At 39.6% G+C, this 24,545-nt stretch overlaps 3 protein-coding genes across 6 annotated transcripts in view; 1 reads left to right on the plus strand and 2 right to left on the minus strand.

Moving 5' to 3' along the window:
* Positions 1–215: 215 nt before the first annotated feature.
* LOC141906033 (survival of motor neuron protein-like) lies at positions 216–4,162 on the minus strand. Of its 2 annotated transcripts, none has more exons than XM_074795181.1 (8): positions 4,105–4,162; positions 3,594–3,665; positions 3,177–3,296; positions 1,927–2,148; positions 1,374–1,523; positions 1,227–1,283; positions 800–925; positions 216–434 (listed from the first exon to the last, which is right to left on the minus strand). In XM_074795181.1, exons 1-8 carry the CDS (start codon positions 4,153–4,155, stop codon positions 393–395), a joined length of 840 nt encoding a protein of 279 aa, XP_074651282.1. In that variant the 5' UTR covers positions 4,156–4,162; the 3' UTR covers positions 216–392. The 2 variants fall into 2 exon arrangements, with proteins under 2 accessions (XP_074651282.1, XP_074651283.1); XM_074795182.1 differs by lacking the exon at positions 4,105–4,162 and adding an exon at positions 3,746–3,792.
* Positions 4,163–4,210: 48 nt separating this feature from the next.
* Positions 4,211–13,314, plus strand: LOC141905171 (uncharacterized). 2 transcript variants are annotated; one of them, XM_074793949.1, is made up of 14 exons: positions 4,211–4,276; positions 5,069–5,410; positions 5,516–5,691; positions 5,807–7,972; positions 8,149–8,241; positions 8,915–9,038; positions 10,270–10,418; positions 10,525–10,638; positions 10,719–10,819; positions 11,345–11,519; positions 11,624–11,721; positions 11,812–11,966; positions 12,373–12,502; positions 12,581–13,314. In XM_074793949.1, the coding sequence occupies exons 2-14, from the start codon at positions 5,166–5,168 to the stop codon at positions 12,605–12,607; spliced, it is 3,753 nt and encodes a 1,250-aa protein (XP_074650050.1). In that variant the 5' UTR covers positions 4,211–4,276; positions 5,069–5,165; the 3' UTR covers positions 12,608–13,314. The 2 variants fall into 2 exon arrangements, with proteins under 2 accessions (XP_074650050.1, XP_074650051.1); XM_074793950.1 differs by having other exon boundaries at positions 10,722–10,819.
* Positions 13,315–14,092: 778 nt separating this feature from the next.
* Positions 14,093–24,545, minus strand: part of LOC141906372 (protein diaphanous homolog 2-like) — a 28,281-nt gene continuing 17,828 nt past the window's right edge. For both annotated transcript variants that reach the window (XM_074795626.1, XM_074795625.1), the window contains 3 exons: positions 22,615–22,744; positions 22,079–22,195; positions 14,093–18,225 (listed from right to left, as the gene is read on the minus strand). In XM_074795626.1, coding sequence (XP_074651727.1) covers positions 18,017–18,225; positions 22,079–22,195; positions 22,615–22,744 — 456 coding nt within the window. In that variant the 3' untranslated portion in view covers positions 14,093–18,016. The remainder of the gene's footprint in view (positions 18,226–22,078; positions 22,196–22,614; positions 22,745–24,545) is intronic.

Here is a 24,545-nt window from a genome sequence, read left to right on the forward strand (position 1 = left end):
TAAATCACAATTGACAATGTAAACATCTCGGTGACACTTGTGCAGCAAACAATTATCCTACTGTAAATTGATTCCACGTGTCTAGCACACAAATCACCAGACTTCGTCGTATCAACCAACCTCATCATAGATGTCAAACAGAAATCAAAAATCAAAATGAACAGATCTTTATTTAAAAGTTTTTGCAATTTTTTTTACAATTCGTTTTTTACTGTTTTGAAAATATATATCCTATGAAAGACTAAATAATGTTGAACACATGAGATGCATTTTCGAATCTAATCTCGATTCTACAAAAATGGCGAAAATAAAAAGAACCATGTCATTCTTAACAATGAATTACGTATCATTAATGATAACTTGTAAATTGTTCGCATTTGGATATTAGTTTGCTACCGCCCATCTCGCCTACTCGATTTTCCATCGCGCAAACCCTGCAACAAATGCCAAAATTTAAAACATAAGACAACAGGGAGACCTAGAATAAGTGGAAGGCTGTGGTCCAGAAGAAAAAAAAAGGCATTGCTAGGATAGAGCAGCCATGTCACTGGCCACCAGCAGGTCGTTCCCTTGGTATTAGATATTTTTTGAAGAAATAAACCCAAAAAGATACAATTTCAAAGAAGATGAGTGTCAAACTAATAGTTTTCACACAATCTCTGGACGAAAAGGGCAAACTCGAAGGGACGACAGGCAGGGGTCCAAACCACGAGAACATCCCCCTAAATCCGCCCCTGGACAAACATAACCACAAAGGAATTTCAGAAGACAAGAAGTTATTAAAATCGAGGGTAATAACCTGGTAATATCCAGTGTGGTATCCACTCATATACCACGACATCAGCATACTGCACAACGCTTCATTATCCAGATCAGAGATATCCTCCGAAATCGGAGGTGGTGGCGGAGGAACCATTGCATTTCTCTGTAAAACAAAATATCATTAATTAAGCAACATCCGAATTATGAATAATAGTTTACATGGATCTTGGTTAAATGGACCCAATATTTCATCAGAATTAAGTGAAAATCCAGATTGAAAAATCCAACTTCAGTAAGTTCTGTAGTTACAAGTAAATGGTTCCGCATCATTAAGTTCCAACCCACAGTTTTTCCAATTTTGTAGCCATCCCTTAATGCTTGCCGTCGCTAGCTATGTTCACATACATAAACTGGACATTTCCCACAAAATAGCTCCATATCATAAATCAAAGTAAGGTACATACCATATGCCCCGTACTGTAAGCGTTCCATGGCGGGAATACTGCAGGGGGAACAGGTGCCTGAAATGTGTCAAAATTACATCACAAACATGAAAATGATATCAAACGTCTAAAGATCTGATTTTCATAACCAAACCTTGAGATACTTACAGACATGGGAAACGATGGTGGCATCATGGGATACTGAAATGGCATGTTGGTTCTGTGACTTGATTTCTTTCCACCTTTACCTCCACTTTTACCCTTTTTGTAATAAGCTGGACTCGGGTGTCCTCCATGAGTGCAATCCATTGATTCGCTCTGTAATAAGCCAAGCAAATGAATATATAATTAGTTTCTCAAGATCACTTCACTTTTATGAAAACATGTACAGCACATTGGATAGCGCAGAGACTGTAAATATTCCTGTGTTGGCCGCATATCAAATTGAGTATCAAAGGAAACGCAATTGTCTCTCCAAAGAGATTCATTAGAAAATTAACTTGCTTAAATTTCTACAGAAGCCAGGCCCATAGCATGGGCAGAGAGCACCCTCCTTACAAAAAATTTACCAATAGCTCTGGAAGATTTTGACTGTAGCTTGTAACACCACTGCCAACATGTCTGAGAATGCATCTACGATCATTTAGATTTCAAAATACATTCTGCGGAATATGCCCCTGACCCTAGCGGACCACATAACGACCCTGAAAACAATATCTACCTCTGAGGCAGTCTGGTTTAACAAACAATCTTCATTTGTCATATAAAATTCCCCGGGAGGCAAAAGATCCGCGATATTGATGTCTTCTTCATTCTCGTAGTTGGTATAACGAACTGTACAAGTTTTGGAGTCGTTATCGATGGCGACAATTTTTGCTGGGTACACGCTTTGATCTTCGCTGAATATGGCTCGACACATGTCACCGACCGCCCAATGATCCCGCTGAAACAGAAAGAACTTAATGATGATTAATAATGAAGCTCTTATAGCACTCAATTTGACAATATAACCTAGTGAGTAATCTGTCTGTGGTTTAGTTTCACGATCTGATATTTTCACTGTTGGTATAAGCCTAGTCAGTAATTTGTCTGTGGTTTAGTTTCACGATCTGATATTTTCACTGTTGGTATAAGCCTAGTCAGTAATCTGTCTGTGGTTTAGTTTCACGATCTGATATTTTCACTGTTGGTATAAGCCTAGTCAGTAACCTGTCTGTGGTTTAGTTTCACGATCTGATATTTTCACTGTTGGTATAAGCCTAGTCAGTAATCTGTCTGTGGTTTAGTTTCACGATCTGATATTTTCACTGTTGGTATAAGCCTAGTCAGTAATTTGTCTGTGGTTTAGTTTCACGATCTGATATTTTCACTGTTGGTATAAGCCTAGTCAGTAACCTGTCTGTGGTTTAGTTTCACGATCTGATATTTTCACTGTTGGTATAAGCCTAGTCAGTAACCTGTCTGTGGTTTAGTTTCACGATCTGATATTTTCACAAGCTCATCCGATTATAAAAAGCTTACCACCAATGATTAGGTAACTAACTAGTATAAGCCCATCCCGTTATATAAAAGGTTACCACCAACTAATTTGTAACTAATCAGCCAGGCTACTCAGAGGGCTTTACAGGAGAGGCATGTGTTGCCCAGGACACTATAGAAATGTGCATGTAATGTAGGGATTGAACCCATGACCAGACTCCCCAGAGTCCAATGCTTTAACCATTCACCCACAATGCTTCCACAGTATTGTAAATTGAATGAACACAGAAGAGGACTACAATTCAATCACTCAGGGGCCAGTTGCATAGATTTAAGACCAGTCTTAAGATCAACTTAGTTCTGTAGCCAATCTAGCAACTTCAGTCCAGTGTGAAGTTTAAAGACCACGGTTGGAATTAAGTCACGACTGTGCAACTGGGCCCAGAATCAGATTATCTGCAGTAGTTTTACCAGTTTCTCCCTCACACATACCTCGTTATCGTGAACTGCTTTCTTCATTTTACGTCGATTATTTCGACGGTGTTTCTTAACATTTGTTTGTGCTTGTTGCTCGGATGATTTATCAGCAACATCCCCATTACACATCTGGGCCTTGATTAAAAGATATAAAGCTGAGAAAATTAACATTTGTCGGGTTTGGCAAGTTTTCTACATAATCAGCCTTCTGTGGTAGGTTTCGATTGGTCTCTCTCTCCCTTCTAGCGTGTTCGATTTCATCAGAATATGCTCTACCTATTCCAGAATCCCATATTCTGTTTACTCGATAAAAGATAAAGCCAGTAGAGGATTTGTAATCGAGAATTACTATTTGATTCCTAAATAGGAATATATTCAATCGAAGCCTGCTTTAGTCAACTGAATCTATGGCCATCATATGTGTATACAAACCTTCATCCTGTTGACTGCTCTATCATAAGCTTTAATTAACGCTGTATCGTCCCATACATCACTATCTTCACTCTGTAAAATATAACGATAATTGAAAGACAGAAGCTAGCGCCATTCAACTTGGCAAAAAAAGACGTTTGACGTAGTCTGACATAAGTAATCATAACCCTCTCTGTCATCTCTTGCCATTCGGCTGTTTCGCCATTTTGCTGGATTGATATCAGGACTCTTGAAGCAATGAGAAAGATAATGACGTTACTCTTGATGATAGCACTTGTCAATTCTTATCTGTAAAGAGCTTCATATATCGGACCCGTATTTTTCATTCAGATGGACCGGGATGTGGCGCCCCCTAGGTTGAATGCTACGATGAAATTACGCGCAAGTTATTGGCAAATCAACCAGGTTAGATAACACTGGGATTAAAAACAATCACTTTAGTCGTACAATATATATCATTCGAGTTAGAATCAAGCATTAAACTGACAAAAATGATAATGGCGCACGTTACCTGGTCGTCTCCTCGTCGAAATATTACTCCCGAACTTTCAGCGGCGGACATTTTGGAAATGCGTAATAGTTGGATTTGGACTTTGGAAAGAACTATTAGACTGTAACAATATCCAACATGGTCGCCATGAAGAAAAATCCCGAAATTTTTAGGTTTTCTTTCTGATAGAAATGTAAGATCTAGCGATGCCCAGACCTTTTAGATAATCGTCTATTACAAGAAATATATCTGTTTCAAATTCAATCTTCAAAACGCAACGGACTGGCTGTAATAACAATTTATATAGGCCTAAAATCATTGCAAACCTTACAGTTTTACACACCACCATAAGATTTGCTGTTGTTTGAAATTAAAAAGAAGGAACCTGCTGATTTTTTTTTGTACAAAATGAATTTATCCGGTCAATAATAGTCTTCCACCAGCCAGGGCGAACTTTGGTTATTGTAATTTTGTGAACTAAATTGAATTTCGAAATTGAATTTCGCTTAGTCCGATAGTCCGAAAAGTGAAGCATGCAACGCAACCGTGTGAGCACGATGGTCGCTTTAGTTCGGACCTATCTCAGTTCTAAGATGGCTGATGCTACGGCATGTGTAACGTAGTAAGATCAAACATATTGCATTCGATTATTACTAGCTCCAACTTGGGACGAAATCCAAAGTTACCCTAAGGCAATAACCCCTTTTTAGCCTTGTCTTTTAGCCTTGTCAGCTAGTGCTGATTTTGATTCCACTGAAAACATTTTCTAGTGTTTAGGTATAACAATTCCAGGTGTGGCCGATGTGATGCATGTGTGTTCTTCGGCCTGGGCACGCTGTCTAGGTCACCTTCCCACTCTGTGGCACTAGAGCGTTATTAAAGGATAGGCCTAAGGGTTTTAGGGTTATGGTTAGGTAGATATCGACCTAACCATTTGCTAGATTAGGCACATCTTAACTGAAGTCACTCTTATCATTTTTTGTAGGCGGTATTGGAATCATGAGATGTAAAAAGCTCTGAGAGTAGATATTTATTTTCTTAATTGACATTTGATCAGAAAAAAGAAGAAACTTTTTGCCAAGATGAATCGTCGGGCTAATCAAACGGGCGGGACTGGCGGAAACCAGTCTCAACAGAATCAGAACTATAAAATCCGTATGAAGGAAATATCCGACCAGGAACGTCTGATTCAACAGAAAAAAAAAGAAATCGAAGATAAGATGATGAAAGAAAAACAAAAAGAACAAGACGATTCATCGAAAAATCCTCCTGCAACGACTGCCAAACCACAAACCAGTGCGAAAAGCACCTTTTCCGGTGCAAAAATGTAAGTTAGGGCCTTCAACAGCAATAACCCTCAACTGGTCACTAATGGTCGAGTGCGGGTCAGCTTTCAGAAAATGATGACCCTTTACATCGGTAATCTTTTCAGGTTTGGTAAACGTCCTGGATTCCAAAGTTGGAAAGAGAGCTTCAAAAAGGCGAAGACAGCTGCAGCAGCCACTGCTACTAATACCGAGGAGAGTCAAAAATCACAACCTGGGCAGAACGTATTCAGCAGTGATGGGTCATTTTTGGAAACATTCATGAGAACCCAAGGCATTAAAGGTATGATTGAACTTGTGTTTCTTTGTTTTGTCGAAATGTTGCAGAAATTTAGTACACATTAAGGTGGAGTCTAATATATGTGTCAAATTTAGTATAGAGGTTTTCTTTATTTCAGCCAAAGTGAAGGAGGAGAACATTGATGACTCAGATAAAGGAGAAGTGAAAACTGAGAAGAAAGACTTAAAAGATAGTGAAAAGACAGAAAAAGCAAATGCCACCGTCCAGGTGAAAACTGAGGACGTAAAAGTGAAAGAGGAGGTGAAAGTAAAGAAAGAGGCCCCCGAACCGAAACCCGAAAAACAGAAACCTCCCAGTCTGCTTGATTTACCCGAAATAAAACCCCATTTCGATCGTCATCACGGTACACATCGAATGCAAGATATGAATCATCCAATGGGACCACAGCATATGAATGCACCTCCTCAGCGCATGATGCATTCGAGAATGGCTCCACCGCATCACATGGATCAACAACGCCATCGTATGGATGGACCGCACCATCGACACGATGGTCCTTCGCATGGCCATCCTATGGACCGACCTCAAGGATTCGGTTCGCAACCACCCCCGCAGATGATGCCTCCCAATGTTCAGCAACAACAAGGACCTCCACCTCAATTCAATCCAAATCAACAGTTTAATAATCAGTCGCCTCAGTTTAGTCAAGGGCCTCCTCCTTTCAACCAACCACCTCCAGAGCATATGCCACCTGGAGCCCCTAACTTTCCGCCACCGGGAATGAATCAGGGATTCAATCAGCCACCGATTGAATCGCAGCAACATTCAGGATTTCACCAAGGTCCTCCGCAAATGTCTGGACCTCCTCCGAATCAGCCACCTCATCAAGCAAACTTCGGGCCTCAACCTCCTGAACAACAGCCGTTTGGACACGGGCCACCTCAACCTCCTGGTTTCAGTCAAGGACCGCCGGAGCCTCAGTTTACTCAAGCTATGCCTCCCGTGACTGGTTTCAATCCAAATCCTATAGACATATCTCAACCACGTCCTCCATTCGGTCAAGGACACATGCTCCCTGCAAACAATTTCAACCAGCCTTCTGAACAAGCTTCTCATCAACAATTTGGTCAAGGTCCACAAATGGGTAATTTCAATCCAGAAGCGCCTCCGTTCAGTCAAGCAAATTCACAGATGCCAGGACCCGGTATGAACCAGCAGGTTTCTCTACCACAACAACCGGACTTCAGTCAGAGACCGCCTCCTCAACAAGGCCCACCAGGATTCAACTTGCCCCCAATGCAGAGTAATGTGTTGATGCAAGGTAGACCAAACCCTGGTCCTTCTTCGCCGAATCTAGCCCCTCATCAAACTCCTCCCCCTCCTGGCCTCCTGCCACCAATGCCTCCCAATCAAGCTCCTCAACCAGGACAAACGCCGCCTCCTTTCTCGCAAGGCATGCCATTTCCACGGCCTCCGACACCTGCTAATCAGTCAGAACCACGGTTTTCAACTCCTCCTCCCTGGGCTACATCACAAGGCAATCAAGGAATTATGGCTCGCGATGCCGGATCCCCTTTCACCACTTCTGTTAGCATGTCTCAGCCTCCTGATAACATACACATGCCACCACAAGGCCCTCCGCCTGGACTAATGCAAATGCCTAATTCGCAAGCTTCGCCCGGAATGATGCACCATTCCGGTCCAAATTTACCTCCCGGTCAGCCTATTCCGCCGCCTCCGAGTCATTCTCAACACGAAGCCATTCTATCAGGCATGCCGCCTAGACCTTCTTTATCATTACCGCAGCAGATATTGACGCATAGTTCCGTGCCAAATAGAATGCCGATGCCTCCGCATCCTCCACAAATGATGGATTTGCCTCCTTTACCCGGACCTATACAACCTCCCGTAGGTCATCAGCAACCTCGACCACCAATGCCGATGCACGGAGGACCTCCGCCTATGTCGATGCCGAATTTCAATCAGCCACCGCCGGAACCACGGTTTTCGACGACACCCCCTTGGCAGAAATCCCGCATGCCCGGCCCCGGACACCAACCTCCAACTGGAGTCCCTCCGCACCGAGGCCCGACACCGGAAAGATTCCCGATGTCGGCGCCATCTCATCTTCCTCCTATAAGCGATTTTAGTTCGTCAAACTCGGACACGTACGATCCGACGAACCCGACTGAAGAGGATCGACCGACCAGTTCACCGCCGGCTGGTTCGAGTCAACAGCAATCGTGGCCTCCTTCGCAGAAACAACAATCTGAATTTTATGATCCGACGAATCCAACAGAGGGACACTCCCCGCAAAAAGAGGGTATGTGAAATGAACCCAAGAACCATTGTCGCCTGTGGCTTGTAACTGTTTCTTCTTACCTGGCATCTTAACTAATCAATAATTGTATGTCATATTCAATTCGAAGATGAGTCTTTGTGTAGAAAAATTCTAGGTTTAATCATCATTACTTACTTCTCGTTACATATGATTTGTAGGAATGCATCAGTTACCGATGATGAGTCAACCTCAGCCGGGAATGCTCAGACAGACATCTGCTGATATATTCAAACAAGAACCAAATGAACGAGGTACTTCAGATCAATATTGTTCATTCGTTGTTGATATCTCATAGGGATAGATAGGACTATGAACTTTCTCACTGGCATAATTAACGAACATTTTCCAACTTTTTCCTGGAAGGGTTTTCTATGAAAATTCGATTGGATTTTGTATGTAGATTTCAACTGCAAACATACGGGTTTTATCGCTAGATAAGATGAACTGCTCTGTCTCAATATCAATATCTCAATCTGGAAAACCTACCTACCAAATTGTTAAAAAATGATTATTAATCCTTTCAGTGCTGACTAATTAATTCCCAAAAGTGCTAGAGATAATTTTGAAGTGTTAAGAAATTCCACCCCCAGTGTGTTGAGCCACCATATTGTGTCCACACCGCGGTGCAGTGCATCGCTAGTACTTATATTGCACTTTGAGAGGTGCTGCTGTCTTTAATAGTGATAAAAAACTAATTACATGCTGTGTACTAGCAAAGTCCATCTCTAATTCATACACCGCACTGCAGTGTAGATGCACTGAAAGGTTTAATCGGAGTAGTATTTCCTAGCCATATTACCTGTTAAGATTGCGGGGCCTCGATGAGATTATGCTATGAGGACTGTTACATGTGTACTAGGTATATAAATTCGAGAGCCTACTGTTTGGGGCGTGTTACACCTTTACTTACGCCAGCTATTCTAGTCTTTCCACCAGACGATCCTCAACTGAGACAGGTCATCGAAAAACTAGCCAGTTATGTGGCCAAGTCTGGTCCACACATGCAAGAAATAGTGACAAGTAGAAGTCGAAATGACCCTAATCATTGGTGAGTATAGAAACTAACTTTCATCTGCATGATTACCCTAGCTATTACACTCTACACACATTTGTCATCTTAGATAGTGTTCGATTTTGGATCACGATTGATTCATTATGGCTTGCTTGGTGGATAGGGTATTTGACTGGCATTAGAAAACAAATTGTGCTACTGTAACGCGCATTTGTTTGGGATAAATGGCAGGTTTCGATTGGTCTTAACGGATTCTAGAACACCGCTTTCTTCTCGACCAGGATACCCTTATCCTACCGGTATTCCAGAACATCATATTCTGTAAACCGGATTGAAGGTGTTATCCAGAATTGATATTTTTAAAAACTGGAATACGTTCAATTGAAACCTGTCTATATCAGTGCTCATCCTGTGTCAAAAGGGCTTGGTTTGTCTGAATACTAGATCATTTCTCTGTGTTGTCAATGGCTGTGTTAAACTTAATCTTCACTTGCCTTTTCTACCATTGTTCGTATTTCTCTTTCCTTTCCTGTATATTTTTCTCCTGTACTAACTCAATGCATCTAATTCATTCTGCTTAGAATTATTCATAATTTTGCCACATGTTGTAAGCGATGTTTCTTCAGGTACGCATACATACACACTAATAGGTAATAGGAAGTGGTTTGATAATTGGCGAAATCTTGCATACAATTGCAAAATCTAATTACAACTTTCTTGTTCAATCAACGAAAATTATCTTATAAAGTACATTCGCGTATGTATATAAGTCATTTCACGAGTATCTTTTAGTTGTCTCACATCTTAACCGGGGCAGATCCACGTGCTCCGTGTGCTCCCATCGGAAATTTCCCACGCACTTTTGACAATGCAATGGCAATATTTCTCAGGGCACTTTTTTCACCCACAACTAATAAGACAGCAGTCTGCGGCGCAAGACTGACTTTCTCTCAATGTCCCACAAGTGCCTAAAAATTGTATGAAAATGCACAGAAGTTTCAAAATTTTCCATAGCCTTGTTTTGGCTGCGTGGCTTACTTAACTTGACCTTTTTCAGTATATATGCCCTTTTCATTTCTTTGCACCCCTGTCAAAGTCTGCCCCTGGATCTGCCCCTGTCTTTGTTTATTTCATGTCTTGTTCGTCGCTGCTTTGCTGTTTTTGCTCGGTTCGATGATGTGCTTGTTCTCTCGCTACTGCTGTCACACGCGGGAGGGGTACACGAAACTTGGGTGTGTCCATTTTTGTTCTGCTGAAATCCTTACAGGTTTCTATACGAGCCCGACAGCCAAGCGTATAGGTATTATATGCAACGTTTGCACGAACACACGGGTGGCCGTCTCGGCAGCAGTCGAAGTCAAATGAGGTCGGATATTGCCAGTGGACATGATGCCGACGTCGAAGACAATTATAGAGGTGAATTATTCCTAAATGGCCCAAATTTCTCTCGATTCTAAGTGATTACCGGCACGCAAAATATTTGCTGTATCGCGTATTGAAGATTGCTTTTGCGTTTTTTTAGGAAAGATTGAGGAAAGACGAAAAAAGAAAAGAAGAAGTCGATGGGGGCCAGATTCGGACAAGTCTGCTGGGCCACCTCTTGCGTCAATACCACCGCCAATACCTCCACCAATGGGTAAGTGATCTGAACAAAATCATTGTTAAACGACTCTTTGTTAGTTTTCATCGGTTAATTTTGTTTTGTCTATTGTATAGCAGCCAGTGTGGAAGATGCTATTCGTAATATCGCGAGGCAGACAACGGGAAGCGATGTTTTGACTGCTGAACAGGCGAAACAGTTACAAGAACAAAAGCATGTAAGCACTTGCTATATTATAGCAGTTGAGGATTCGTTAGCTCGAGAAACTTCAGATTGACTGTATAAGGTCCACAACCTACTGGTCTGTTGTTAACTACTTGACAAACATGTATAGAATACTTATGAAAACAGAGGAAGGAGGCTCCCTCCTAATAATCGAATGCTAAACCTGAGAAATCCATTCTCATGCAAGAAGATCTCGGTAGTGAACATGGAATTCTCAGGGCGGATCCAGAGGCCAATTTCAAAGACTTGTCACATCCCATAAGGGCATTTCGATGTCTACAAAGGCAATCATAGGGAAATTTGAGGGACTTGTACAAGTCTGACAAGTCCCCCTGGATCTGCCACTGACTCTACTGAACATAGAACTTTAGCATCACTTAAAAACAAGCTATTCTAACCTTTCGTATGTTCCACAGAAAACTTCAGCTCAGCATTGGTTGGTGGAGCTATCATAGCGTCGATATTTTCGAATTTGAATGATTAAATGCTGATCTTATCGTTCTCTCTCTGTTTGTAGTTGCAAATGATGGTAGAAATGATCACGGCGAAAAAGAAGGCGATGGCCGCTCAGGCGAAGGCTATCGAAGCCGGTCTACGTATCAAACCGAAATACGAATACGATTCCGATGAAGATACTCAAGGTGGAACGTGGGAACATAAATTTAGAGATCAAGAAATGGAAGCCACAAGAGGTTGGTTGAGAATCTCCGTCAATATTTTATTCATCCTGATTTTCTTCAATTATGCCTTGTCGTACATCGGTATTTCATTTGTTGATGATATTCTGTTTGTATAGACTGGGCTCAAAAACTGACTGAAATGGGACAAGGAAAACATCACATTGGTGATTTCTTACCGCCGCAAGAGTTGGAGCAGTTCATGGAAACATTCAGGGTACTCTATCCATGTTATTCATTCATTAATTTGATATCACTTTCTGAATCAATTACGGTTCGTCTATATGGCTGTATTCACTGATTGTAGGCATTACAAGAAGGCCGTGAACCGGATTTATCGGATTATAAACAATTCAAGATCACTTGTGAAAATGTTGGTTTCCAAATGTTGGAAAAAATGGGATGGAAAGAAGGCGAAGGTCTAGGTCCGGATGGCCAGGGAATCCTCAATCCAGTAAACAAGTGAGAACAAGAGAAAAAACCTCATCAAATACAGTAGTCTACTGAGTACCACTGATTATGCAGGGGGATTTTTCTAGCCAAGGAGTAATTTTTCATGTCCCACTTACAATCTATAACGTTTCGAATTATTACACTACAGTTTTCTCTGTATGCTGGAATTTTAAAGGGGCTGCATTAATTGTTAAGCGTATGACATTGTGGTTGCTAAAGTAGCAAGGCTTTCGATCTCCTAAAAGGAGAGAAAATTAAGCTTAATTTTGGTGTAATCTTCTATTTTCGGAATTGGCAGCAGATAATTTTAGGGGGTGACTGATTATCAGAGGGGTGTTTGTAAAAATAAAAGGGGTGGCAATCCCTCTAAAACCTATTGTGGAGACTGCAGTTTTTATAATTTTGTGTTTTGTAGAGGATCGCAGCCTGTAAACGGTGGTGGCCTCGGTATCGAAAGACCGGCTGAATTAAGTAAAACCGATGACGAATTCGATGCCTATCGAAAGCGTATGATGTTAGCTTACAGATTCAGACCAAACCCGTTGGTGAGTAGATAACACTTTAAATCATATATGGATTCTTATTTGCTCGATTTACAAACTTTTTCGATTTCGATTTTGCAGAATAATCCGAGGAGACCATACTATTGATCATATGACACCATGAAACAGGAGAAACGAAGAGGATTTGCATTGATCAAATCAGACAACGTGGTTGATAGCGTTAAATGAATCGTTTTAATAGTATTCACCTGGAAGTGATGTATCTCATAGTTGGAGAAAGGAATTGGCCGTTTTTTTCAGTCATTTATAGATATACCGGTATTTATGTCGATAAAAAAAGATTTTAATGGACTACTGTATATTGAATTTTCGGCTGGAGCTCATATTATAGTAATGATTTTGGATTTTCTTAGAATCTGTGTATACGTATTGCTTTTGAGAGCGAGAAGTTCACTGAATATATTATTTTCCTGTACATAGAATATATCATAACATTTTCAATATTCATAAAATGTCTTGTACATACGGTTACCGATACACATAAATTCGATTGATAGTTTTGCATACACATTATTCGCGTAGAAACGATATGGAAATATTTTTTCCGAAATTCGGGAGGATTATTTCATTACCGTAATATCGTAATAACACATGACATTCGTATGTTTGATATTTGAATGATTAATGTTTTTCGCACTTTCTAAATCATCTAACTTCTAAAATTGGCTGTATGTTCGTTGACTGTTAACAAAATCTGTGAAATACAAAAAAATGGAAATATCTCTTGGGTCAGCTTTGTGTAGATCAAATTGTTCCAGCTGTATTCATTGTATATTTATTCAGTGTCTTCAATAAACTAGATATTTTAACTGATACAATTGTTTTCAAATTACAATTTTTCTTCATTTGGTTTTACCAGCGCATGAATGGAGTTAAGGGATGACGGAGGACATCGAAGGGACACAAGACTTTCAGGGATGCTGATCTTTTTCAATACGCTTACCATGATTAGATGGCATATCTGGTTTTACTCGAGCAAGAGAATTTCAAGGCTTTAGGTTGGACTGAGCTATAGCCTGCCACACCTCACACGCACTTCTCTGCGAGCCCCCGCAATAATACCATCAACATAAGCACTGCTCAAGTGACTCCCAGGAACGGGTGTGATAAGTGAAACCATTTTAACAAGTTGCACATCATGTCTTCTCTCTATGACGAAACCTCTCGGCAGTTTTAATTGCTACTTGTGACTGACAAGTCTAGTTGCACACCCTCACTAATGATTGCACACCTATGCCGTTGACTCCTAAAAGGGTTAGATCAGGCAATCAATGGGCTGCCTCACTACACCATGAGGTGCTGTGCTATGCTCATCGTTAGCGGATTTTCTAACACTTACATGAACCAACTCAACAGTTGATTGCCAATGGTCTGTTCAACTTCATATAAGTGCGTGAAAAATCCACTACGATGAGCATAACTGCAGTACCTTACCGCATGCAACACATAAGCACAATTAGTGTTAAAATCTATCAATATTAATCTCCTCTACAAAATTTGCACGGTCTAAAGACAGGAAAAGCTTTCCGATATCGTATACTAATAAAACATTTAAAGAAGAAGTTGTCTGTATTGTAATCACAAATTTATTCAGCATTGAACTTGCATTTGTTCCCTTAACAAGAAACGTCTTAACATACACATAAAGTATACACATTTGCCTTTGATACACAAACTTAATATCAATGTATAACCTGGAAATATAGATGCCTTCTATAACAACACGTATTTTGTGTAAGCACGTATTTTGTGTTCTTATACATTATTTGCATGTCACCTTCATGGTAGAAAAGAAGTGAATATATTCATAAGCTTCCCAAAAGCACGAGCCTGAATCAGAGTTCATTGACCCTGGACTCTCCATTTTATCCTCTAATTCAAGCAACCAACCCGACTATAAAAAATCTAACTATTATTCTAATTACGATTAAAACGTATACGCTGGTAACAAGAACACTCGATGATTCCCTGCTTAGGAGAGATGTCTCTGCAATACATAGGATAGAAATCATACTCATGACACAAATTCAATATTTGCCAGTATTTTATTGAAATCAGCAGGAAGAACACACATACCGTAGTCATTGTAACTTGATTAGTTAGAATTCAATTTCGTTCATCGAGACAATAAGCCACGATCAATAAACGACTTTGGTGGAATGGTGAAGTGAAATTACTAAAGGGAGACTACTACATTAATTCGAATAAAGGAATTATCATCATCAAAGGTAAGTGTATTTGAAAGATCTTTGAATTCATACATAAACATTACAACTGCCACTAAAATGCTGCATCCAACATCAGTTTATATTTTTTTCAACGATACGCAGTTAACTTTTGGACACAAATGTACAGAAAATCATACAAATTTGTTACGTATACAGAATATCATTAGATTGTATATAAGAACAATTCAAAAACTAGACTCACGTTTTCTATGTATAACAGGAATTACAAAAATACTACTAGTATAGAACATACTCTTGAGATACGCTTTCAAGACGCCAGTCAAGAAAAGATGGCCCCCCCCACTATACCAACCCTACGACATGATTTATTACATCGGTGAAGTCTAAAACAATTATAGATTAGTTTCAGAGTTCACACATAATACATACAAATTAATTGACAGCAGATGGAGCAGTAGAATTATCAAGGCATTATCTTTACTCGAAATGTTCGTAATAACTACAGCAGGGTCCGGTTTCATGAAAACGTTTGAGCATAAATCAGTTAAGTTACAATTGTTGTCCTCATTGAAAACATGAATTAACCGATGGTGATTGCACCAAAAATTTGAGTTAAACTTTTTCGTGAAACTGGACCCAATACTATGCAACCGAAAGCTCAACGACTGCCCACAACACGCCATCGTGATCATTTTATACAACAATTTTTGTTGCTTCACGTCACCATGAGAGAACACAATCGTTCACATTCGAACAGATTAAACACATGCAAATATATGAGAACATACATGTTCCAAACTCTTCAAATTCAAGTACTCTTCACCATATGCTGTAAACAAATCCTTCATACCGGGTACATCAAAATGAACACTGTATACAGACTTACAGCGTATTCATGTTCATGAACTGATGGAGCTAAAAAATATCTTAGATATTCCGCGTAGACATACAAAAGAAAATCACTCAATCAGCAGTTGGTTTGACGTGGAGTCGTTGAATAGTCATACGTATTGAACACCCTCTGTAGCTTATTAAGACCCATTAATAGGGCGGATCCGGGCTATCGGAAATATGGTGCGAAATGTCTAAGTGCTTTACGTATCTATCATACAGCAGAGTAAGCTAAATAGGTACTGATATCTGCAGGAAACTTGGCGCCATATGACAACTGTTCCAGGATGAACGTGTCAACACCGATGAGCTTTACTTTCTTTTGAGGTCTGATGACTAATTCATCCCTAACAATTATGTAATTTTAAAGAGGCAGCATTATGACATCTTTGATCTTGGCCTTTGATCCACCAAAAAATACAGAAAATTCAAGCTTAATTTTGCATCTTCTATTTTCTACATCAGCTCATTTTATTTCAAAGCAATGATCAGTATTGATAGAATATTCACATCCACTCTGGTAGGTGTAGAAGATATCTTACAAAGGGTGGCTGATTCTGGGGTGAATGCAAAATTTAACAGGCTGGCAGCCCCTCAAAAACCTGTTGTGGAGAACACTGAATACATCCACATCATACTGATTGATCCAGAAAACTGGTTGATCTCAAACCTACAGTCATCAATATCCATCACATCCACATCAATACGAATTCATTGTAAAAGACAGTTGGCGCTACGCGATATTCACACAACACATGGCCGAAAATTAATAACCGTCCTACGTTTTTTTTTTGTATCGGATCCATGTCTGTCGTCGTATGAAGTTGACAGATTCGCGTCTGTTTAAACTGCTATTAAACGATTAGATCAATAACGCGCACTACTTCAACGACGATAGTTTCTCCTTCCTCGCTGGTAGAAATATCCAGCGCTTTCGATATTTCAGCCTGAAAACTCGCTTAATCCGTGCGACACACATTTTAAGTTGCTTGTCATCACCAACTGCAGATTATGCCGCGCAGGTGCGCAAAACCGAAGACGAATTCATTTCAAAGGGCATAATTTTTTTCTACTCCAAAAAATCGGATTTAAAAACAGTAGACCGTACGGAGAAGATCGCCATGTATCGAAAAACAAACGAAAACCTACGACTTCCTCTTACGAATAGTAAGAAAAACTTTTTTCAACAATGAGTTGTTGAATATATCATGTCAAGGAGACAAGCCGAGGAAGAATGGAGAAGGTTCACTAATAGTTACCTGACATTTATAAGAGCAATGCAACATTACCCGATAACTAGGCAAAGTCACACCCCGGAATAGAAGGCTTGCGATCTTTCATAATTGGAGCAAAGATAGATTGAGAGAAGAGCAGTTACTGAAAATACGCCTGAAGATACTTCTAAGCGTACGGTTCAACAGAGTACGTAAATAGCACAGAAAAGAGACTCTGTAAAAGGTAAGAGGAAATTATGTTACAATTAAAAAGAGAATACCAGCAAAATTAGCACTACGATTTAGACCATATTTTTGACTACTTCAAAATAATATAACATTGCTTTGCGTAAAAATCGATTCTAATCTTCATTGTTTCGAAGATTTTCTTACTTAAACGATTCAGATAAGTAAACAGATAGTGAATCTATACATCTCGGCAAATATTACGGACCATGAAAACATCAATGATGAAATGTTTTTACCGATGGTAAAATTGAAAAGAAAATTTCGAATCAAAACGTATCTCAAAAATATTCAAAAACGAAATTAAACAGTTTCAAAGGACATTGAAAAACAAACATGGAAAAGAAGTTTAATCGAAGAGAGTTCTTGATTAACAGCTGGGGTTTAAGCAGGCGTTTTATAGAAAATGAAACGTGACATTAAAAATTAATTCAGTTAGCTACTACATTATTAAAAAGTCCTACAAGACTTAACAAAGTTTGACGATTTTAACGATAAAACTTTCTGACAACACGCAACACCGACAAAATTCGAAAAATTGATTTATGTTGAGCATTTGCCGATGGCACTGCTTCCACTGCAACGATAAACAGCAGGAACAGACGTGAAAATCCATTTCCACAGGAAAAATGGTTCTATTGCTTTTATCCGATAAGTTTGTACAGACAAATTGGAATCAGAACAGGGGCGTATCCAGACGGCATTAGAAAAATAATTTTTTTGCTTGCTCATTTTGGTCCGACTACCGATCTAAGTGAAAAGATCACAAAGACCGGTCTCATGATTCTAACCCATTCTGGACTAGACGCTAAAAATATGGATGACAAAATGCGTTCGAAGGCGATTTACAAAATGCTGCCGAATCTATTCAATCTCTGCAATACAAATATCGACGACTTAAAAATCGGAGCAATCTGTATTGTTTGTAGCTCTAAAACCGAACATCACGTAGATCGCTATAACGCTCTCAATCGCGCGAGTAATGCCTCCGCGTCCGATGACTCCGATGAACGGTTATTGTTGTCTTGTTTCGGTCGCGCGGGCGTGATATTCGTCGGCGCTGTCGGATCGTCGTCGAAGTTGATCTCTCGAACGACCTCCGGCCCTTGCGTCTGATGGATGTTCTGTCGAGATCGCGACCGCGTCAGTTGCGCCCGTCGCTCGGCTGTAAAATATGAAAAAGAGAAGAGTTAACAGGGTGGCATCATTTATTTGACGCGATGTTCCCCGATTTTTCCCTGACATGCACGTTGTTTCCCCTGACTCGATCCATCAAGAATCCAATCAGTTTACAGTCAAATACATACGACATAGACAGAAACTGGTTGATTTTACGCGTGATCTAGTAATCTCAACATATTTCCCATCGTATCCCTGATTTTTAGCTGATGCTGGCAAAAAGACATGCGATTATGTATGTGATTAACGCCAGTTTTCACGCCACCCGCTACCATCTGCCACTGATTCACACAAACTAGTAAAACAAATTCATATGAAAAACTTTCGTTTTTAACCTTATCAGACTTGCTTCCTCAATCTCAGGAACAATGTCAATATAATATTGTTTCTCGGCGGTAGTAAAAGCACGGCTGTCGGTTGTACATGAATTGATTTCGTAAACGCAGTGATATAGGCGTAAAAAGACGAATCTAAATCATTCGAATTGAACTCTAGGATTTTCTAAAATAGTGCTGTAATGTCTGACAAAATTCACAGTGAAACCTCTGAACAAATATACCTAAAGCTTCGCAGATATTTGATCAGATAGACTAGTTTGACCTTTTTGATCATGGAAGGGTCATGCGGCATCGACCAAATTCATTATACCACCAAATTCGTTATACCGCCATATCTTATCAGCACCCTATGTAGGTATTTTAACGCACTACATAAAACCGGCAGATTTATACAAAATGTTGGTTTCGTGTTTTTAGTACATGCAACGTGTGAGTGAACGTGTAACAACATGGCATAGGTTAGAATTATTGGAATCATATCCAATTGCTTGCAGGCTGTGCTCGATATTACGTTTCACAAATGCGAACGGGATCTCGTTTCAAAAGAATATACGAATTTAGAAAAATAGAACTGTGCACACTTGTGACTACAGTCATGTTCATGGCAAACATCATTAACTAGGGGTCCAGGGAACGAAATGCTTGACAACCTAACAATTTCAATATATAACACGGCCCCTCTGGTGAGCATCAGGGCTTTCAAAATTTCCCTTGAGACTTCAAAAATGCGTAAAAGTGCTGATTTGAATTGAAAAACAATCGCTGTCAGTCGGCCATCTTGAATCTGGGCGAGATAGGTTTTGCGCTGCAGATAGGGAAAATACATGTATGAGCCAAATATCAAGAAAATCCATTGAAACGTTTACAAAAGTTCCTTAACCCTTTCAGTGCGTCTACACCGCAGTGCGGTGTATAAATCGGTGATGGATTTTGCTAGTACACCGCGCTGCGGTGTATTGATTGAATTAGTAATTAGTAATTATCTCTCTTGAAAGATGGCAGCACCTGTCAAACATACTGAAATATTAGTAACTAATGATACACCGCGCCGGGGTGTAGACGCATTATAGTGCTATTCCCGTTATTCAATACACTAGGGTGGAATTTTCCCAAATTTTCACATTTCTCAAGCACTATAGGGTATTAATTAGTCAGCACGGAAAGGGTAAAATAACTGGACAAATGGATCGACGACGATGGATGATAAGTGAATGTAATAGCCCTCTGGGATTTAAGTTACAACACTTCAGTTATTGGCTACCGGTCAAAATATACCGTATTTGCTCTAGCCAAATAGAAGGTCAACTATCTATTGAACCACTTTCGGAATGCCAGTTTAGAATAATATCTGAGGATATGTTGTAAAGGTATGTTTAGTTATGACCTTAAACATCTAAAACTGTATTCAAGCTGTACTTAGTATTATGGTTAATATCATTCCTGATTAGTTGGTTGGTCCGGGTATGAATTCATAAGACCTAAAAAGCGAATCATTAGAATATTTGATTAAAGCGCAGTATCTATTACACTCATCAGTTCGAATATCCACTACTGAATTTTAATCAGGACAGGACAGGAAATCGGGATTATTTTCAGCAAAACTTTGATCGAGTTACTATAGCATCAACCGATATGTTGGAATTCAAACTAACTATTGCTGCATCAACGTAAAACCATTGAAACATCAGGCAAATTCAAAACTGTTTCAAGGGCTTTTTACTCAGTGGGTCTCCTGCTGTTGAAATATAAGTCATAAGAGCCGTTTAGAGATGGATTGAAAACATTTTACGGCTAATCAACTCCTTTTATGTAAAAAAAAACCTGGCACGGCGCAAAAAAATGAAATTATGAGGCATGAAATACATCCGCATCATGAGTGGCATGAACTCAATCATTGCTAGTCCTAGATTATCGAAAAAATCATTGAAAGAAATTCACTCCCGTAAACAACTTCAAATTGAATGTATGAACTAATTGAAATAATTGGCCAATTCAAATTTTGTTTGTTAGTCATGTACTCTTGCGGAACTTGACATTAAAAAGTCGATACGCGTAAATTTCGACGACTAGTGCTAGCTCGGTTATCCGCAAGCAATAATTAGTGCGCTAGTGGTAGTGACAGAAAAGGAAACGAATCGCAATCTCCACGAACCGATTCCATTCATAGAGTGGAGCACTACATCATGTTTTCAAGTTTTCTGATACGTACAGTAGACTCCGTTTACGTGGGAGTCGATTGCCTCGAACTATTGCGTGCCCCAGACAATATATAACACATTTTTTAACTGAAATCCATCGCGGTAACAACCATCCCTGTTCAGACTGCCCTGGAATTCTGCCCCGGTTACTTCTATCAGTTCCGTGAGATTCGCGGTAAAACCGAGTCTACTGTACATACTGCAAAGGGCGGATCCGAGGGGAAGGCCTAAAAATGTCAATTTGCCCTGAAATTTCACCGTACAAGTATACCGTAAGTATTTAGCTGATACCAAAAAATCACCAAACATGAATTGTTTTGCGATGAGCTTTCTTTCCGGGTGCCATTTTCATTTTGTGGCCTATTTTGGGGGTGCACCCAGAATTAGACCCTAGATCCGCCCCTGCTGTAGATGCATGAACTGATCACATGTACAGCAAAACACATCAAAAATTGTGCCTAAATGGTAAATTTCATATGCAACAAAAACTGCTTGGATTAACCTATAAAACATTAAACACACTGCATACTGCATGCACGCTATCAAATTCAGACATATCGCGCGCTGAAGATTCCTTTCAGCTCTAACTAAAACTACTTGAATTCTCAATTGTTCGAAAATAAGTATCTTTCGATATCGATGTCGACATTCACACATATGTCTAGTGAACTAAAAACATCGAAACTCAAGGTGAAAACTGACAATTCGTGCAATCGACAACAATATTTTACATGTCTCACTCGCGGCTCGGTTCTATTCACGCTGATGACTCTCGAGTTGATGAATGAAATTTGAAGATTCCCACTTGAAGAAAAACAAATCAACGAATATCATTACTCAAAATAGCGTAATCAATACAACATAGCCGCCGCTCTCTCTCTCCCCCCATTTACAAATCCCGTGAGTTTCTCCTGTTTTTTTTCCATGTTATTACACAAAATTCCGAGTGAATGAGAGAAATTTCTAGTTTTAAAATGTTTCAATCATTCTTTTTTCATTGAATCACATACTGATAAAGGAACACACAGTCAATAGCATTAGGCTATCCAAATTCCTTGAATTTTCCAGGTTTTCTGGTAAAATTTGCCAAAGTCCCCAAATTTTCCCTGATCTTTTTTCTGATTCCCTGAGTCTTCCAGGTTTTCCAGGTTACTAGCCTATAATACTTATAGCTAATTCAGTTACAAAACAGCTCTTCCTCGCTAAAATCTATGCCATTGAAATTAGATTGTTTGCCTTTGGAGTACATATAGCTTCATTGATGGTTTTATGTAAAATTGTAATACGATAAACACTGTCTTACCTCCAGTGGCTCTCGGAGTACGGCGACGTGTCTCTTTCTTTTCACGGTTCACGCTGAAAGCCGAACCAGTTTTCAACGCAGCCAATAGGTTGTCCATGACACCCTCTTGGTCACCCTCTGAAATTTAGACAAAAATGTGATATAATGAATTTCGGTCGAAATTATGCACTCGATACCATGTAGGAATCTTTGAATACATGGTGCAATTTCCACCCATTTACATATTCCTTGATTTTAATCTGAATTTTCCACATTACGATTCAAAAGTCCCTAAATTAATCAAGAGAAAATTCATTCTTTAAAATGTTATAATTTATTCAATTTCATGAATCATGTATTGATTTTTAAAAAAAATGTGTGTGATCAATAGCATTATCCAAATTCTCTGAGTTTTCCAGGTTTTTTGGTAAAATTTGTCAAATTCCCTGAGTTATCCCTGACTTTTTCTAGATTTTTTCTAGATTTCTCTGATTCCCCGAGTTTTTGCAGTCAGTGGCTGTTCTAGTATAGTGTTGACATTCTAGTGGAAAACCTACCAGCAGTGAGATCGGCGATTTTGCCTTGTTGTTTTTGTTTTCGAGCCAAGTCGGCTTTCTCTTTAGCTTCGCGAGCTCGACGAATTTTCTCTTCCGTTTCACGTTTCCGTACGTTATCGTCGACGGCGTGCTGCAAAATACAAACATTTTAGGAATTTAATACAACATCATCTACAGCAAGACCTATAAGCATTTAGAATCGCTCTCATTTTCAAAACAAGAAGATTTTCTCGTAAGAACAACCCTTGTAAGAATAATCCGAGCTCCCAGGACATGGTTCAGGCCGAACCCGGTAGCCATGGTCACACGGAGACGATTTGGCCCGGATCAGATCCGAGTCAAATTTGGCCCGTGCCTAATAAGAGAGCACATTCATACAAAAACCACTGACTCAATACTAAATGCTGAAACAAAGTGAAGTGAGTCACTTCCGGAACCAGTTGCAATTCGCTATAATTTGACCCGTGCTAAAATTTGGCTCGGGCCTGGTCCAATTTTGGTCAGGCTAAAATAGCTTGTGCAATCATGCACATGTCTCAAGACGATAGATCTACCACAAGATTGTATGGTTGTGGTCTCAACCAGTATCAACAGCAAACACCGGTAGCTTCATGACATTAGTTACCGAAGTAAAAATACAGGCCTTACGGATGTTTCTTGTTGGATTTTTGAAGTGAGGGAGTCAGGCAGTATGCAAAAACACTGGTGTGATCTTGGCCAATGAGCTTTGGTTGCTCTGGAAAGGTTGAATACCGGTATACTTTAGCTCTGACCTCAACGCTATGAAAAACGGCGTAGTTGATCATAGGAAATTGAAGGCTTTTACCGTCATTCACCATTGTCACAAACCCGTATCCTATCCACGAGACTGAAAACATTAGAGTGTTTCTCAAACATTTACACGCAATACTCTACGTCTATATCGTCTAATTTGCATGTAATGATAGAAATATTAACACGATTGCTGCAGACTCAATAAAATAGTGCTTCCATTTTTCGTTCGAGAGAAATTTCACTGAATAAAAGCAATAGTTTGATTGCATAATATGGAAAAAAACTCAGACAGACACGACAGACAGACACAGACAGTACAAAAATGAACCAATAAACTAGTCAATGCTGACTGCCGCAGGTCAGAGGAGCTAACTGAATGCCATGAACATTTAAGGGTCATTTCAGACCACTTACTGAAACTAAAAGACACTCTTTGAACGACTTCCAATACCCCTGGAAATCAGACTAGGAATAACCAAAATGGCAAAAACATGGTGTATAATATTGACCGTCTATTTCCACAACCACTTAATGATATCTCGCAGAGAACAATAAATGCTTTCACCGTAACCGCTAGAAACCACGTCCAAATATCGAATTCGAAATATCGCTTACACGCCAAATCATTGAAGATTGAAGTGAACACATGTTGTTCCAATATCAACTTCTCCTGGCAAGGAGAGGACAGTCGTGAGTAAACAATAATCATCACGAAAAGCGATCTAAAGTCAACATCGAAAACCCGTCGTGGTTTCATGTATCAAAACAACACGCAACTATCCGTTGAAATGCTATCATCATCTGTATTTGTCATACGACCGAGCATGCGGCGTGAGAGATAAACTTTAATCCTGCCAGAGATAGGTCAGGACAAACACTTGATAGATGTTTCGAATTATCTCATGGGTGAGATTCAATCAGAAAGCCCACAAGCGATTAAACGACTGTGGAGGTACGGCTGTAAGCTACAGGTTACGACGAAGCAATCCTGCGACAACACATGAGGAATAGATATATTTCATACATTCAATTTAAGTCATAAATTATTGCTTAAAACCACTAGATGATATTAACAGATATGCTCAGCGTAGAGAGTATCTATTGATAGTTTAGGCGTAGCTTAACTTTCTTATCGAAGTATTCATAGTTTTTTTAAT

This window comes from Tubulanus polymorphus, chromosome 5 (genome assembly GCF_964204645.1).
Source record: "Tubulanus polymorphus chromosome 5, tnTubPoly1.2, whole genome shotgun sequence".
Lineage (NCBI taxonomy): Eukaryota > Metazoa > Nemertea > Palaeonemertea > Tubulaniformes > Tubulanidae > Tubulanus > Tubulanus polymorphus.